Source organism: Narcine bancroftii, chromosome 6 (assembly GCF_036971445.1).
Source record: "Narcine bancroftii isolate sNarBan1 chromosome 6, sNarBan1.hap1, whole genome shotgun sequence".
Classification (NCBI taxonomy): Eukaryota; Metazoa; Chordata; class Chondrichthyes; order Torpediniformes; family Narcinidae; genus Narcine; species Narcine bancroftii.
Genome location: NC_091474.1, coordinates 47,875,496 through 47,893,374, shown reverse-complemented (window position 1 = coordinate 47,893,374; position 17,879 = coordinate 47,875,496). Strand labels below are relative to the sequence as shown.

Genomic DNA, 17,879 nt, shown 5'->3' with positions numbered 1-17,879 from the left:
TCACGGTGTGCAGTGGGCCAAACCACAGCCTCTTCCCTGAAGGATGTGGGTCCCACTCTGATGTCGGGTGTTGTGTGTGGGGTAAAGAGCCCCGAGGTCCTCGCTTACCCCCTACTCTTTTTCATGTGGGTTGGGGGTGGTTTCATGCAGAGAAAACTGCTTGCAGTGTGGGGAAAGGGCTGACCCAGAGATATTGGGGGAGGGGGGGATCTTGGATCATTCTGGGACATTCTGGCGGGGGGGGGGGGGAATCTGTGCTTTGATGTTGAGGCCTTCTCCCCGCACAGGAATTCCAAATCCTGGATGCTGAAGATTATCTTCAAGAGATGCAGGAGGAAGAAGATATAGATCTGTACAACGAGGAGACATTTGGGATAGGTGAGAGGGTCAAACATCCCATCTTCTTCCCCCCTAACCCAGTCACTTCCCTGCCAGGACCTGGGGTGGGGGAAGAGGTCGCACAGACTATCCTCTCCCCCCTCTACCTTATCCCTCAACTCTAACCCAACCACTCCCCTACCTCATTCCTCAATTCAAACCCATCCACTTCCCCCACCAGGATCGAGGGTGGGCGGTGGTCAGACATCCCATTCCCCGGCCTCCGCCCCCCCCGGCCTCCGCCCCCCCCCCGGCCGCCGCCCCCCCCGGCCGCCCGGCCGCCCCCCCCCCGGCCTCGTCAATCCCTGAAAACCCTGTCCTTCTCGTTTGGTTGGCCCTGACCTATCTCAATCTCCCCCCAACACCCTACACATAGAGCCTGAGACAACGACTGATCTGCCCGAGGATCTGTACCTGCTGTGTGAAGCTCTTGGAGCATGCAGCCCGGAGTGTGCAGACAAGCCTGAGCAGCAGGAGGGGCCAGAGCCTGCCCACCTGAACCCGCCCCCAGAGCAACAGGAAGGGAGGAGACTTGCCCAGGAGTTGGTGCGATTGGTTGAGCCCACGGCTGCCCAGGAGCTGAGCGATCCTGCAGTGATGAAGGCTGTCCATGGACCTCCCAGCCTGGAGGTGAGGCAGCCAATCAAGATGGGGTAGAGTCCTCATGTCATTGGGAATGGGTTCCCTACCTCAAGGGGATCCAGCAACCGTGATAAATGCTGGCAACTACCAGGGCTGTCAGTGATGGGTGGTAAATACTGGCAAACTCTCCACTTGGCGAGTGATGAGGAATATGTGGTAAATGTTGGCAAACTCTCCACTTTGTGCGTGATGAGGGATGGGTGATAAATTCTGGCATGCTCCCCTCTTGGTGGGTGATGAGGGACATGGTAAATGCTGGCACACACCCCACTTAGTGGGTGGCGAGGGATATGTGGTAAATTCAGGCACACTCCCCACCAGGTGGATGGTGAGGGATGTGTTGTAAATGCTGGCAAACTCCCACATGGTTGATGATGAGAGATGAGTGGTAAATGCTGGAACGCTCTCCACTTGTTGGGTGATAAATGTCAGCACCCTCCTCAGTGATGCCCGTTCTCTGCAGAAGGACTCAAACTGGTGGAATTAATTAAAAGGTTACCTCTCTTCCCATAGAGTTTGGACAACGCAATAGTGGACAGAGGAGTGTGTTCTGTTTGGGACGAGTTCAGCATTTCCCAAGTTCTGGTATGTGAAGTTTCTGGAAAGGCTGATACCTTCTTCTCTGTACCGTCACACTCTCCCAGGGTCAGACACAGAGTGAAGCTCCCTCTACACTGTCCCACCACACATAGAGCCAAAGAACGCTACAGCACAGAAAACAGGCCATTCAACCCCTCTAGTCTGTGCTGACCACATCTCCCTAGTTCCACTGACCTGCTCCCATTCCACAACCCTCCAGACCTCTCCCATCCACGTAGCTATCCAATTCCCTCTTGGAATGCACAATCGAGCCAGCATTCACCACATCAGATGGCAGCTCGTTCCACACTCCCACCACTCTCTGAGTGGGAAAAACTTCCCCCTAATGTTCCCCTTAAACCTTTTCCCCCTTCAGCTAAAAACTATGACCTCTCACATTTATCTCCCCCCATCTGTGGGGAAAAATCCTCTTTGCATCCACTTTGCCTATACCTCTCATAATCTTGTAAACCTCAATCAATTCTCTCCTCATTCTTCTTTGCTCCAAGGAATAAAGTCCTAACCTGTTTAATCTTTCCCTGTAACTCAATCCCTGAAGAGCTGGCAACATCCTAGTAAATCTCTGCGCTCTTTCACTCTTATTGTAGTTAAGGTGCCCAGAACTGCACACAATACTCCAAATTTGGCCTTACCAAACATCTTAACAGCTTCAACATAACATCCCAACTCCTATACTCAGTACTTTGATTTATAAAGTCTAAGATAACAAAAGCTTTCTTTACAACCCTGTCCAACTGCGACACCACCTTCAAGGAACAATGTATCTACACTCCTATAGCCCTCTGCTCCTCCGCGCTCATCATTTACCTTATCATTTGTCTTACCATTTACCTTGTATCTCCTACCTTAGTTTCCCTTTTAAAATACATCACCTCATACTTGTCTGCATTAAACTCCATCTGCCACTTTCTGGCCCATTCTCCAAGCTGGTCCAGATCCCTCTTCAGGCTTTGATAACCTCTCACTGTCCACAACACCTCCTATCTTTGTATCATCAGAAAACTTAGTCCCAGGGTCAGACACAGTGAAGCTCCCTCTATAACATCCCGTCACACACTCCTAGGGTCAGACTCCGTGAAGCTTTCTCTACACTGTCCCGTCACACACTCCCAGAGTCAGACACCGTTAAGCACCCTCTACGCTGTCCCGTCACACACTTCCAGGGTCAGACACAGAGTGAAGCTCCCTCTGCACTGTCCCGTCACACACTCCTAGAGTCAGACACAGAGTGAAGCTCCCTCCACATCGTTCCATCACACATTCCCGGGGTCAGATACAGAGAGGAGCTCTCTTGAGAAGCTGGGAGTTGAAACATAATTAAAATGACAGTTGAAGGGAATGCTAGAAAGTAAAGAGAGTTGGATTACATTTTTGGTGTGGACTGCAGTGGGTTTAAGGAATTCTAATTTGCAATATTTGTCTTCGAGGGCTGCAGGCACTGCTGTGGCTAGCAGTTTGCTAAGGACAGTCTCAGGTCTTTAGTGGGAGATGTAGCTGAATTAATTTTCAAATGTGGCATCGGCCAACTCCTGCTCATCCTGATTGCTTAGACCAGGTTAACTGGGTGAAGATTTATCAGAGCTACTTGGACTTTTTGCAGCCTGGAGTCCACCGGACTGGCCGGAGGGAGACGCCAGTCTACGAGGTGGGAGGGATGGTGAAGAACCTCCATCGAACGATTGTCTTGCATCTCTGGAGAACAATCTTCTTCCTTCTCTATAGTGTTTTATTGAGGAACTAATCACTTGTTATCACAGTGGTTCGTGGTGTCTTCTGGAAGCAGTAGTTTCATTTGTGTTTGGAGTCCTAAGTTACCATGTCGGACTGTGGCCCCAAGATGGCAGGATTTCGATCCTACCGCATATGGCGATGTTATAATGGACAAATGTATGTTTTTCCACGGAGATCAGAGGCTGAGGTGAAAGTATCCATCAAGATGGAGAGTGTGCTAATGTCAGGGGATCTTCATACTGACTGACCCATTGGAGACCACCGTGTAATGGGAGGTTCTTTCCAAAGCTTTACCCTTCATACTCGACGACGTTCGTCTCCCATGCCTGTGATCCCTGGGAAGCCGCAAGCGACTGGTTTCTATGGAGAGTTACTGCGACTCTGGGGTATGGTCGCCTCCAATCCTGTTTCAGCGGGTATCAAGGGGCTTTGGGAGTGTGAAGTAATCCAAGCTATGCCAGAATTGCTCATTGGACCCAGGGCCTAAAATCTCCCTTGGGAGCTGGTCCTGCGCAATGTGAGCCGCCTTGTAGAGATGACCACTATGTTGTTGGGTGATGCACCAAGGCATTTGTAAACTGTTCCTTCACACGCTGTACGCTTCCTTGCCCTCATCTTCGGTCCAGGCATGCCCTGGTTCTGTTTTGCCAGGTCCCAGTCAAGGTCTCTTCATGAGGGAGTCCTTCCCTGCTACATTGCAGACATGGGGTGGAAGGTGTTGCTCTGAGCTGTTTTGTGTAACAGGTTTTTAAGTCAGTTGACTGGCTGCCTGTCATTTCTGCATCTGGGAGGAGATGCACCATGGAGTTTGAGAGGCTGCAGCCTTGATTTGAATGTCTGAATGTCCTCAAGTTCTGGCTTCATTTCATTGCTGTGTTCCTGATCTTCAGTCATCCATTAAGGAGAGGTGTAGGTCGTTCAGGGGATCTCCTGGTCAGTTTGCTCCTGGGCCTGGCCAAGTTGTCCATTCATGGGTCCAGGTTGTCGAGGGTTCAGCCCAGGCTGATTTCCTGCTGATCTTCTGAGGTTGTGTCTATGCCTACATGCTTTTCTACACCATGTCCACGGGTATAATGGTGTAATTCTGGCAATGGTGGGCACCATGGAGTCAAGAGTCAAGTGTATTCTGGATGGTGATAACTGTATAATAATTTGAATGTGTAAATAGTGTGTAACTGAAGTACTGTAATATTTTGATGTGATTTCTTGTAATCACTGAATAAACCAACTTTGAAAGGCAAAAGAAGGGTCAGACACAGAATGAAGCTCCCTCTGCACTGTCCCATCACACACTCGCAGGGTCAGAGTGAAGCTCCCTCCACGCCATCCCATCACACACTCCCGGGGTCAGGGTGAAGCGCCCTCTACACTGTCCCATCGCATACTCCCAGGGTCAGGCACAGAGTGAAGCTCCCTCCACACCATCCCATCACACATCCCAGGGTCAGGGTGAAGCGACCTCTGCACTGTCCCATCACACCCTCCTGGGATCAGAGTGAAGCTCCCTTTTGCACCATCCTATCGCACACTCCCTGGATCCCAGGTGACTCTGCAGAAACAGTACTCGGGTGGGATGGCACATTTCAGCAGGCCCTGAACCAGTGCATGCCTTAGGCTTGAGCCTTCCAAGATGAGGAAGTTGTTGTTGAACGGACGAGGAATAGCATAGTGTGATAACTGGTTGATGTGGCTTTGTGTAAACCTGGATTTAAACCAGGCTGAGAAGTTGAGTGCAGATGTTTCACCCACTTATTCTCTTGCATTCCGAGAACTGTGTGATGCAAAAATCAAAGGGAGATCCAGCTTCCTTTATTTTAAATATTTTATTTAAAATTTTTCCATAGTAGTCAAATATTGATGTAATACAAATTGCAAAAAAAGCTAGAAACTACATACATGATGGTTCTTTGAAGTCTTCATCTGCTAGCAGGAGGTGGATGTCTTCTGGCATTTTCTCCAAGAAGATCTGATCAAAAAGCAGGCAAGATTCGTGCTAGCACATCGCTCATCAGGGCTGATGGCGTGCAGTCGCCTAGGCCGTCCTTATGCAGTAACTGCGCAGCCCATTCACAGCAGGAAAGGCCAAATGTGTGGATTAGCAGGGCCTTGAATGCCTTGTACCTGTCAGTCACCGGGGGCTGATGCAGAAGTTGATAACGTGGCCTACTGCCTTCTAGTCGAGGGCGTCCACCACGTGGTAATACTTGGTGGCGTCTAAGACAATTTGCCTAACCTAGAACCAGGCCTCTGCTTGCTCGAACCAGACCAGGAGTTACGTGGTTCAGAAAGTTGGCATTTTAAGGGAAACTGCATTCTGTAGAGTTGAGTCATTCATGCTGGGCCCAAATGCCGTTGGACCTTCGGGGTCACCAATGTGGTCACGCTGGTTGCAGCGAGTGAAAGCAACACACTGAGTCGAGCAGGTCTGGTTAAACTCTTTGAAGTAGCATGCATTTAAGTACCCACTCCCAGCAAATTCTGCATCTTGCAGGGCAGAAGTCATGTCGGCTTCTGGGCTGAGTACTACCCAACGCTCAGAGCCCTCCCGGTTGCCTCTGGCTGTGAACTCGTTCCTGAATGCTGGAGCCAGTTCGCTCTCCACTTGGGCAAGTCACCACATCTAAAACATTGATCTGATGAATCTGATTTTAATCTATTCAATTTCTGTGGCTCAAGATATAACTGATGTATAGATTAATTCAATATAATTTTTTTTACCTTACAATTAATAGTGTTAGTTGTATAATCTCTGTAAAGATCTGCCCATCTTTGCTCATCAATTGCAATATTCAAATCTAGTTTCCACCTCTGTGTGAATTTATGAACTCCACGTTTATGAATTCCTATTTGTAATAAAGAATGTCTTATAGAAATAAACTTCTTAATGATTCCTCTCCTCGTAGGAACTTCTACTTCACTATAACCAGGTAACAATGTGGTTTGGTCCAGCTTGTCCCTCAAATATGATCTCAATTAAAAATAACAAAAAAGAGTATTTTGGGTTATTCCCTATTTATTTCTCAACTGTTCAAACATCATTAATTGACCCCCTTCATAACAATCTTCAACATTAATAAGTCTTTTTGGATACAAATTAGACACTTTTAGAGCAAGTGCTAAACTTTCTTTAGATTCAATGTTATTTTTATTAGGAAACATTAAAATGTATAGTTTAAAATTAAGGTTAACTATGTATCAAATTGAATTTTTACAATTGGCTTTGGCTGTTGCGAGGAAATATATAGCCATTACTTGGAAATCAGATATAGATTTTGGGATGTAAAGATGGCATAACAAAAAAAAATAACATAATTTACGTGATAAACATCACTTTTTTTTAATATGGAGCCCACACCTACAACTAGTAGGTTTAAAAAAAACTCAATGACTCTTCCTGGATGGTACACAGCAGTAAATTAGAATTTGTATATTCATTGATAATCTTTCTTCTCTCTTTAGGGTGTTTGGGGGGGAGATGGGTGGTGAGGAAGGAGGGTGGATGTGACATGATTTTTTTTATGCATGTACAATCTTTTATAAAGTGAATGTACTGTGGTATTAAATACTTAAACAAAAAATCTTCAACATTTATAATCCCCTTACAAAACCCAATATCTAAAAATTGATTATCTTTTGATGATGAATTTTGAGTCCAAGGAATTTTAGCACTCGACATCCTCTTGCACCAATTTCATCAGGTGCTTCAACAATTTAGTTTCTTTTACACCAACCATAAATTTTGCATGCCATTTGTATATGAATTCTTCTGATTTCTCTCTCCTATTTTATTTCTATTTTAACCCATGCCAGCTTTTCTCTTTCAAAAAAAGGATCCGGCTTCCGTCGATCATGGGTGCTCTCAGCGGAATGTTGGATCTTCACCACAAGTTCCTCGGTACACGAGCTCTGCAGGAGGGCCACGTCCAAGCTTGGCCCAACGGAGGATTCCCCTCGATCACCGTCAGCTGCGTGTGGTGAGTGAGCAAAGACCAGAGGCAATCACCCTCCAGTCCCTCCACCCCTTTAGCCCCCTCTGCCCACCCCTGCAGCCCCCACCACCCACCCCTCCCCCTCCCCAGCCAGCCTACCCATCAGTCCCCACTCCAGGCCTCACCATTGGCAACCCCTCTTCTCTGTGGCTCCCCTCCCCATTTCCGTATTCTGCTCGCCAGCTCTGGGAACTGCACAGTGAACCATTGGTCTGACCATTCTCTCTGGTTCTCCCTAGTCCACAGGAAGTGTTCAGGCCTTGCCATTCCGCCCCTTGTCTCCCATGCATCCTGTTAGGAAGCTGATGCCCATGAGGTTTGGATCGCCCGCTCCCTCCGCCTCCTTCAGCCCATCGCCGAATCTGGTTGAGGCCTTCAGGTACGTCCAGGTGAGGGTGGGTCAACGGGATGTCTTCCAATAAGTTTGGTCTGCCGCACTTTTTGTTGTAAAGCTGGGCTTGCATTACCTGCAATGCAGCTGAGACCCTGCAGGTTTAGTGATGTGAATGCTGGGAACAGGAGGAGAGAGTTTAGCCCACTGCTACATTGCTAACCCCAATTCTACATGATCAAGACTGTGTCCCCGTGGGACCTTCCACATCCTTCTGGTCAAGACTAATTAGGAGGGAGTAAAGGGCACATAGGAACAGGCGCTTTCCTTTGGCCCATCTGTGTGGGTGGAACATGATGTCCACCAAGATGGCTGTACAGCAGGAGACTACAGCAGCCTCTCCAGACTTGGTGCTACTGGAACTCTGAGTAAGGCACCATGCCCAATTTATAATTGGGAAGAGATGAACAGTAGAGAATCGTGAGACAATTGCTGCAATATGGAAATTTCCAGGCAACAACACAGCTTCGTGATAAAGCTTCAAAGCTGTGCGGCCTCGACTGTTGTGGGGACCGAGGCCTCCATTCTTCACCATTGCTTGTTGCTGGTGGCCGAGGTGGGGATGTTGTGGCGTGTTCTGCGAAGGGAGTGCCATGGTGCCTGGAATGGTGGTGTCATGCATCTGGTTTTGCCGTGGTGTTTGGAATGGCGGTGTTGCGTGTCTGGTTCGGGGATCTTGGAGGTGGCGCCGTCTTGGATCGCGGGGCCCTTATGGTGGATGGTGTCAAGGCTTTTGGATTGTGAACTGTGTGGTGGTTTCTTCACTCAAGCTATCAGACTTTTAATATCCAGAGTCCATTAAATTGTAGCTTGTCTCTACTGTGCCCATTGTCTAGTTTTTTTAATCAATTACTGTATTGTTGCACTGTTTTTATTCACTTTATGTCACTTTGTGTAGGTTGTAGTCCAGTGCAGTTTTGTCTTGTGTAGTAATAGTGTAGTCGTGTGTTGTCTTGAGCTGTTTATGTATAGAATCGTGTCATTTAACACCATGGTTTGGAGGAATGTTGTCTCCATTTTTAATCACGTACTGCATTTGGTTTTAAAATGACAAATAAAGGTTACTTGACTTGACAAATCAAACTAAATTTCCGCTGCTCCATCGCTTCATATCCTATGTCTATTTAGAAGCATCGTAAACCCTTCTATTTATTGTATCTGCTTGCACTGCTGCTGCTCGCAACACAGTCCAGAAACCCACCACTTCTGTGTAAAATGTTCACTTCTTCCCCCCCCCCCCACCTCAAACTTCAAGTGTGTGACCAGTCAATGAGTCTGTCCTGTCAAATACCTCATGATTGTGCGCAGTTTGGGTCAACTAAATGCAGGAAAGATGTCAATAAGATTACAGAGTACAGAAAAGATTTACTCGGACATTGCCTGGACTTCAAGAACTGAGTTACAGGGAAAGGTTAAACAGGTTAGGACTTTATTCCCTGGAGCTTAGAGGAATGGGGGGTGGGGAGAGGTTTGATGGAGGTTTACAAAATTGGGGGATTATAGATGGCAAATGCAAAGGAGGCTTTTTCCTCTGAGGTTCGATGTCAAAAACAAGAGGACATGGGCTAAGGGGGAGAGGTTTAAAGAGAATGTTGGAGTGAACAACTTCCCACGGAGAGTGGTGAGAGTGGAGTGAGCTGCCATCTGAAGCGGTGAACACGGGTTCAATTTTGACATTTTATAAAAATTTAGATAGCCTCATGAATGGGAGGGGTCTCGAGGGCTGGGGTCTGGGTGCAGGTCAATGGCACTAGGCAGAATAGTTTGGCACAGAATAGATGGGCTGAAGTTTTCTATGATTTTGTACACATCTATCAGGTCTCCCCTTAACCTCTGAAACTACCAAAAACAACCCATCTGTTCAATCCCTACCCATAATTCATCCCCTCTAAACCAGGCAACATCCCAGTAAACCTCTTCCCTATCCTTTTCACAACCACCACGTCTTTCCTGTAATGGGGCGGCCAGAATTCCAAGTGCAGCTGAAACAGTTTTCTACAGCTACAACGTGACCTTATTTTTATGTTCAATGCCTTGCCCAACAAAACCAAGGCTTTGGTACTAATGACATGATTGGGAATGGGATGAGATCCTGAAGGGTGAATGCAGGGAGTTGGGAAGATCTCAGGGTGGAAATCTCTGGATTGCTCCCCCTGTCACAAGCAAATGAGGGTAAGAATAGGAAGTTGTAACTTACGTGAAAATTTGGCAACCATGCTTAAATTCCACGGAGCACGATTATAGTATAAACCGTTGTGCCTCACCGCCCCACCTTCCCCGTCTGCCCCTCAATTGACACCCCAACCAGGAAAAATCAAGGGAAAAAAACAGCCTGAGCACTGTCTGCCATGATGTGACAAACCCATGAACCCCCCGATGTATGTTTTGTGCCTTTGACATCACTTCCGCCCCCCGGGCGCTAAGGACTCTGGGTGGGTCTCTTAAAGTGCATTATTTCAAACCAATAAAGTGGATAGTCCAGAACTCTGCAAGACTCAGCGTGTTCCTTTTGGTTAGTGGCTTAGCAGCCACATTGGTGACCCCAACGGTCCAACGGCATTTGGACCCAATGCAAACAACTCCAGCAGTGTTGGCAACGCGAAGTGATTCAACTTTTCAAAATGCAGTTTTGCTGAAACTACTCAGTCCCTCGTTTGCTTCCAGCAAGCAGAGGCCCAGTTTCAGGTTCGAAACATTGTCTCAGATGAGACTTGATATTACGATGTGGCGGCTCCATTCAACTAGGAAATGGCAGGCCGCGTAATGGACTTTCTACAGCAGCCTCCGGAAACTAAGGCACTCAAGGCCCTGTTAGTCAGCACATTTGGCCTCTCACTCTGAAAACGGGCTGTGCAGTTGCTCTAATGAGTGTCCTATTGGCACTAGCTGACGGCCGTAAGCCGTTTCTCCTCTGTGAACAGCTCTTTTTAGAGTAGAAGCCAGAGGACAACCACTTCCCACTAGCAAATGAGGATTTCTCCGACCCGTGAAAAGTGGCTGCTCACGCAGACATTTTGTGACATGCCAAAAGAGACAGTGGGGCAAGTGTCAGAACTAATGGTGCATCACGGCCCTACCACATTGCACCCCATCAGCTAAGCCTGCAACGCCCACATAGAGCAACGACACCAGCTCCGAATCTTGGTGCTTTCCCCATCAAAGATGGGGATCCGGGGCCCGCCGATGCCGACCACCATGCTCTCTTCAGGGAAATGAAAAGGCCAGCCGTCACTAATGGCCATGGCGGCTGGCCATCGCGATAGCCTCCTGTATATCTGGCTGTGCTATGCTGTCCCCCCTGTCTAATCCCCTCACAATTCTCTACACCTCTAAGTCACCTCTCATCCTTTGTTGCTCCAAAGAGAAAAGACCCAACTTTATCAACCTTGCTTCACAGGACATTCTCCAATCCAGGCAACATCCTGGTAAATCTCCTCTTCCCCTTCTCCAAAACTTCCACATCCTTCCCGTAATGAGGCAACCAGAACTGAACGTAATACTCCAAGAGTGGTCTAACCAGAGTTTTGTAGAGTTGCAACATGACCTTAAGGCTCCTGAACTTAATCCCCTGACTAATGGTCAGCAGATCATGTGCCTTCATAACCACCCAATCAAGTTGTGCATCAGCCTTGAGGGATCAACGGTCTTGGACGAGAATCTGCCATAAACCTTTGTGCAGCCTCAGCAGGGTTCTGCAGAACTGGAGCCAGATCTCTTCAACTCCAGCCCTCTTGTAGTAGAGGGCAACGTGTATTTTGATTCAATTGTCCGGAAGGCTAATTGAGGTGAATTGTACAGAAGAATGCAATCCTTCACAATACCTCCAAACCTGATATCACTCCCGATCTGTGTAACTCCTACACCCTTCTCTGCCTCTGGTACCTGCAAGCCTCCCTCCCTTCTATTCCCCCTTCCCACACCTATAGCAGACGTTGTCTCAAATTTTGTATTATTAACACAATGGGCTATACGAGGGGGGCTGGGTCACTATATCAGACAGGTAACTCACCACCTATCTTCCTCCTGACAGGTTCCCACAGCATGTCACACAGTTCCATCCGCAGCATCGCCGCATTCTCAACCAGAGACAGCGAACCAGGCACAGGTGAGTAGAGACCTTGATAAGACACAAACGGTCTGAGAGACACTGGTCAGTGTAGATATGCTCCTGAGAGAAGGATGGAGAGACACCAGTCAGTGCACAGATAGTCCCCTGAGAGAGAGGGACAGAGAAACACCAGGCAGTGTAGATATCCCCCCAAGAGAGGGATGGAAAGACAAATGTCAATGTGCAGATATTCCCTCTGAGAGAGAGAGAATGGTCAGTGTAGATATACCCCCCCTGAGAAAAAAATGGAGAGACCCTGGTCCGTGTACAGATATCCCCCTGAGAGAGGGATGGAGAGTCACCGGTCTGTGTACACATATCCCCCTGAGAGAAAGGGACTGAGAGAAACCAGTCCATGTTAAGATATCCCCCTGAGAGAGGGATGGAGAGTCACCGGTCTGTGTACACATATCCCCCGGTCTGTGTACACATATCCCCCTGAGAGAAAGGGACTGAGAGAAACCAGTCCATGTTAAGATATCCCCCTGAGAGAGGGACGGAGAGACACTGGTCCATGTACAGATATCCCCCTGAGAGAAAGGGACTGAGAGACACCAGTCAGTATACTTGTATCTGTCTGAGAGAAGGATGGAGACATGCAGGTCAGCATATGGCTGAATCTTTTCTCTCCCTTCAGCCCATCCAACAAGGAGACCAGTGTTGCAGTCGATGCTTATGCCAAGTTAATGACTGATAAGGAGAAAGCTTGGGTTATAAAGTTACAGATGATCCAGCTGCAAAGTGAAAATCCACACCTGGATGACTACTATTATCAAGTGAGGAACAATATAAACCTACCACACCCTCTCCCCTCTCACTGGGACCTGGGGAGGGAGGGGGGGGGTTCAGACCCACCCTCTCCCCTCTCACTGGGACCTGGGGAGGGGGGCGAGGTTCAGACCCACCACTCCCTCCCATCAGGACCAGAGAGGTCAGAACTCCCCCCCCCCCCCCTCCCCATGCCTGTCTCCTCCTACTGGGGTGGGGGTTCAGACCCACCATCTCCCCTCCCACTGTGATTGGGGTCTCAGATCCACTGTCCCCTGTCTCTTCCCACTGTACTGGGGGGAATCAGACCCACCATTTCCTCTCCCTCCCACCCGGGGTGGAGGAGGAAGTCATACACTCTTTTTTCCTCCCCCTCTTGCCCCCACCCCTGACATGGGGTCATATGCCTTGTTTTTACCCCCTCCCCTGCTGGGTTTGGGGTCAGAAACCTCATCCGGTACCTCCTCCCACTGACAGTGGTGGGGGGGTCAGATCCACTGTTCCTTTCCCCCTCCCCCTTCTGACAGGGGAAGGGTGTTAGATCCACCATCCCTTCCTCCCACCATCCTCTCCAACCTTTGGGGAGAGGGGTGAGATCAGACACCCCATTCCCTCCCCGTGGGGGGATTCAGACACCCCATTTCTTTTCCCCTTCCTCCCTCCCCACCCCCCAGGGTCTGGGGTCACAGGCCACAAGCACTCACTGCATTTTGCTTCCAGGAGTTTTTTCGGAAGCTCGAGCTGAAGCTTACAGATGAGGAGCTGGGTGTGAAGGTGAAGCGGGAGCCCCAGAAATTGATCACACCCTACGTTCAAAAGGCAGAGACCTACGATTCCGGTGAGTTGCCATCTCTGGCTCCTGGTTTCCCTGAACAAACCTATGCTGGAAGGAACCCGCTGCAGCAAAAAAAAACTTAACTGATAAATCCATGGCGTCGGTACGTGCCGAGTGTAGTTTCCTGGTGGAAACCCCCCCCATATGAATCTCCCATTGTGGAGGGAGCTTCGAGCTGTGTGACAGGTCAGTGTTGAGAGAACTTCACTCTTCTTTCAAACCTGGTTTTTGACTAAGTTCATAGAACAGTAGAATGCTTTTTTCTTTGGCTTGGCTTCGCGGACGAAGATTTATGGAGGGGGTAAAAGTCCACGTCAGCTGCAGGCTCGTTTGTGGCTGACAAGTCCGATGCGGGACAGGCAGACACGGTTGCAGGGGAAAATTGGTTGGTTGGGGTTGGGTGTTGGGTTGTTCTTCCTTTGCCTTTTGTCAGTGAGGTGGGCTCTGCGGTCTTCTTCAAAGGAGGTTGCTGCCCGCCAAACTGTGAGGCGCCAAGATGCACGGTTTGAGGCGATATCAGCCCATTGGCGGTGGTCAATGTGGCAGGCACCAAGAGATTTCTTTAGGCAGTCCTTGTACCTTTTCTTTGGTGCACCTCTGTCACGGTGGCCAGTGGAGAGCTCGCCATATAACAGGATCTTGGGAAGGCGATGGTCCTCCATTCTGGAGACGTGACCCACCCAGCGCAGCTGGATCTTCAGCAGCGTGGACTCGATGCTGTCGACCTCTGCCATCTTGAGTACTTCGACGTTAGGGATGAAAGCGCTCCAATGGATGTTGAGGATGGAGCGGAGACAACGCTGGTGGAAGCGTTCTAGGAGCCGTAGGTGATGCCGGTAGAGGACCCATGATTCGGAGCCGAACAGGAGTGTGGGTATGACAACGGCTCTGTATACGCTTATCTTTGTGAGGTTTTTCAGTTGGTTGTTTTTCCAGACTCTTTTGTGTAGTTTTCCAAAGGCGCTATTTGCCTTGGCAAGTCTGTTGTCTATCTCATTGTCGATCCTTGCATCTGATGAAATGGTGCAGCCGAGATAGGTAAACTGGTTGACCGTTTTGAGTTTTGTGTGCCTGATGGAGATGTGGGGGGGCTGGTAGTCATGGTGGGGAGCTGGCTGATGGAGGACCTCAGTTTTCTTCAGGCTGACTTCCAGGCCAAACATTTTGGCAGTTTCCGCAAAGCAGGACGTCAAGCGCTGAAGAGCTGGCTCTGAATGGGAATGCTACAGCACAGAAAACAGGCCATTTGGCCTTTCTAGTCTGTCCCAGCCATTATTTTGCTGTTCCCATTCCATAACCCTCCAGACCTTTCCCATCCACATACCTATCCAATTTATTCTTAAGATCGAGCCCACATTCACCTCATCAGATGGCAGCTCGTTCCCTCTGAGTGAAGAACTTCCCCTAATGTTCCTCCTGTAGAACTTTCCCCTTTCATCTTAAAATTAGGACCTCTCATATTTATCTCCCCTAAAGAGTGGAAAGAGCCTACTCGCATCCTCTCTGTCTACCCCACCCCCTCATAATCTTGTAAACCTCGATCAAATCTCCCCTCATTCTTCTACGCTCCAAGGAATAAAGTCGTAACCTGTTCAATCTTTCCCTGTATCTCAACTCCTGAAGACCTGGCAACATCCTAGAAAATCTTCTCTGCCCTCTTTTGATTTTATTGATGTCCTTCCTGTAGTTAGACAACCAGAACTTACACAAAGTTCCAAATGTAGTCTGACCAATGTCTTCAAAAACTTCAAAATAACATACTAACTCCTATACTCAATACGTTGATGTATAAAGGTGCTATAAATTTATTCTGTCTGGGCAGTCTGCAGCCTAATGCGATTAACACTGAATTTTCCAGTTTCACATAATAAGACCCCTCTTCCAAGCCACTTCTGTTCTTTTCTACACCCCCTCCATTTTTTGTTCCGTTTCCCACACATCTCCACTAATTCTCATTCCCTTTCCTCCTCTTCTACCCATTTCCCCTTCAGGATTAAACTTTTTTTTAAATTTTTTTTATTTTTCACACCATAAACCACATTGACCATGATACATACATTTTCCTTTACAAATATATACAGTGCCATTTTCTCCCCCCCCCCTCCTCCCATCCCACCCTCCCTACCTCCACCCCATCCATTTAAAGTACAAAATCTAAGATACATTAAACCAGTCAAACAATGTTGTCATTCAATAAAAATAAACAAGAAATTCCACTGAGTCAATTCTTTTCATTTCCTTCTCCTTTCGTTAATTTAGGTAGTGAATATCCCCGGTAGGTTTTCTCTATTGTGTTTCATGTAAGGCTCCCATATTTGTTCAAATATTTCAATATTATTTCTTAAACTATATGTTATTTTTCCTAATGGAATACATTTATTCATTGCTATATACCATTGTTGTATTTTCAAATTATCTTCCAATTTCCAGGTTGACATAATGCATTTTTTTGCTATGGCTAGATCTATCTTAACAAATCTTTTTTGTGCACCATCCAAATCAAGTACAAATTCTTTGTTTTTTTATGTTACTTAGGAGGAAGATCTCTGGATTTTTTGGTATATTGTTTTCTGTAATTTTATTTAATATTTGGTTTAGATCTTCCCAAAATTTTTCTACTTTCTCACATGTCCAGATTGCATGAATTGTTGTTCTAATTTCTTTTTTACATCGAAAACATCTGTCAGATACTGTTGGGTCCCATTTATTTAACTTTTGAGGTGCAATGTATAGCCTGTGTATCCAGTAATATTGTATCATACGTAACCTCGTATTTATTGTATTTCTCATCGTTCCAGAACACAACTTCTCCCATGTTTCCTTTTTTATCTTTATATTTAAATCTTGTTCCCATTTTTGTTTAGTTTTACCATTTGTTTCCTCATTCTCCTTTTCTTGCAGTTTAATATACATATTTGTTATAAATCTTTTGATTAGCATTGTATCTGTAATCATATATTCAAAGTTACTTCCCTCTGGTAAACTCAGACTGCTTCCTAATTTGTCCTTCAAGTAGGATCTCAATTGGTAATATGCCAGCACTGTATCTTGAGTTATATTGTATTTATCTTTCATTTGTTCAAAGGATAATAATCTATTTCCTGAAAAACAATTTTCTATTCTTTTAATCCCTTTTTTCTCCCATTCTCTAAAGGAAAGGTTATCTATTGTAAAAGGGAGTAACTTATTTTGCGTCAATATTAGTTTTGGTAATTGGTAATTTGTTTTATTCCTTTCTACATGAATCTTTTTCCAAATATTGAGTAGATGATGTAATACTGGAGAACTCCTACGTTGTACCAATTTTTCATCCCATTTATATAGTATAAGTTCAGGTATCTTTTCCCCTATTTTATCTAGTTCTAATCTAGTCCAATCTGGCTTTTCCTTTGTTTGATAAAAATCTTAATTGTGCGGCTCTATAATAATTTTTAAAGTTTGGCAGTTGTAAGCCTCCTTGTTTATACCATTCTGTTAATTTATCTAGTGCTATCCTCGGTTTCCCCCCTTTCCATAAAAATTTCCTTATTATTTTCTTTAACTCCTTGAAGAATTTCTCTGTCAAGTGTATTGGCAATGCCTGAAATAGGTATAATATCCTTGGGAAAATGTTCATTTTAATACAGTTTATCCTTCCTATTAGTGTTGATGGTAAATCTTTCCAATGCTCTAAATCGTCCTGTAATTTTTTCATTAGTGGATAATAATTGAGTTTATATAGATGGCCGAAATTTTTATTTATTTGTATACCTAGGTATCTTATTGCTTGCATTTGCCATCTGAATGGTGATTCCTTCTTAAATTTTGAGAAATCCGCATTATTCATTGGCATTGCTTCACTTTTATTTACGTTAATCTTGTAACCCGACACTTCTCCATATTCGTTCAATTTGTTATATAATTCTTTTATTGATAGTTCTGGTTCTGTTGAGTATACTATAACATCATCCGCAAATAAACTAATTTTATATTCCTTGTCTTTTATTTTTATCCCTTTTATATTATTTTCTGTTCTTATCAATTCTGCTAGTGGTTCTATAGCTAACGCAAACAATAAGGGTGATAGTGGGCATCCCTGCCGTGTTGACCTGCTTAAGTTAAATTGCTTTCATATATATCCATTTACTGTCACTTTCGCCAATGGCCCCTTATATAATGCTTTAATCCAATTAATATACTTCTCTGGTAAACTGAATTTTTGCAATACTTTGAATAAATAATTCCATTCTACTCTGTCAAAGGCCTTCTCTGCGTCTAAAGCAACTGCTACTGTTGGCGCTTTACTCCCTTCTACTGCATGAATTAAGTTAATAAATTTACAAATATTGTCTGTTGTGCGTCTTTTTTTAATAAATCCAGTTTGGTCTAGATTTACCATTTTAGGTACATACTCTGCTAATCTGTTTGCTGATAGTTTAGCTATTATCTTATAATCTG

At 46.1% G+C, this 17,879-nt stretch overlaps 1 protein-coding gene across 1 annotated transcript in view; it reads left to right on the top strand.

Annotated features, from left to right (window-relative positions):
• The window catches only part of patl2 (PAT1 homolog 2), a 39,666-nt gene that overhangs the window by 1,921 nt on the left and 19,866 nt on the right, over window positions 1–17,879 (top strand). The window contains exons 2-9 of the mRNA XM_069884913.1: window positions 288–378; window positions 755–1,008; window positions 1,534–1,605; window positions 7,182–7,325; window positions 7,580–7,719; window positions 11,762–11,836; window positions 12,477–12,615; window positions 13,328–13,445. Of these exons, the coding sequence (XP_069741014.1) occupies window positions 288–378; window positions 755–1,008; window positions 1,534–1,605; window positions 7,182–7,325; window positions 7,580–7,719; window positions 11,762–11,836; window positions 12,477–12,615; window positions 13,328–13,445 (1,033 nt within the window). The remainder of the gene's footprint in view (window positions 1–287; window positions 379–754; window positions 1,009–1,533; window positions 1,606–7,181; window positions 7,326–7,579; window positions 7,720–11,761; window positions 11,837–12,476; window positions 12,616–13,327; window positions 13,446–17,879) is intronic.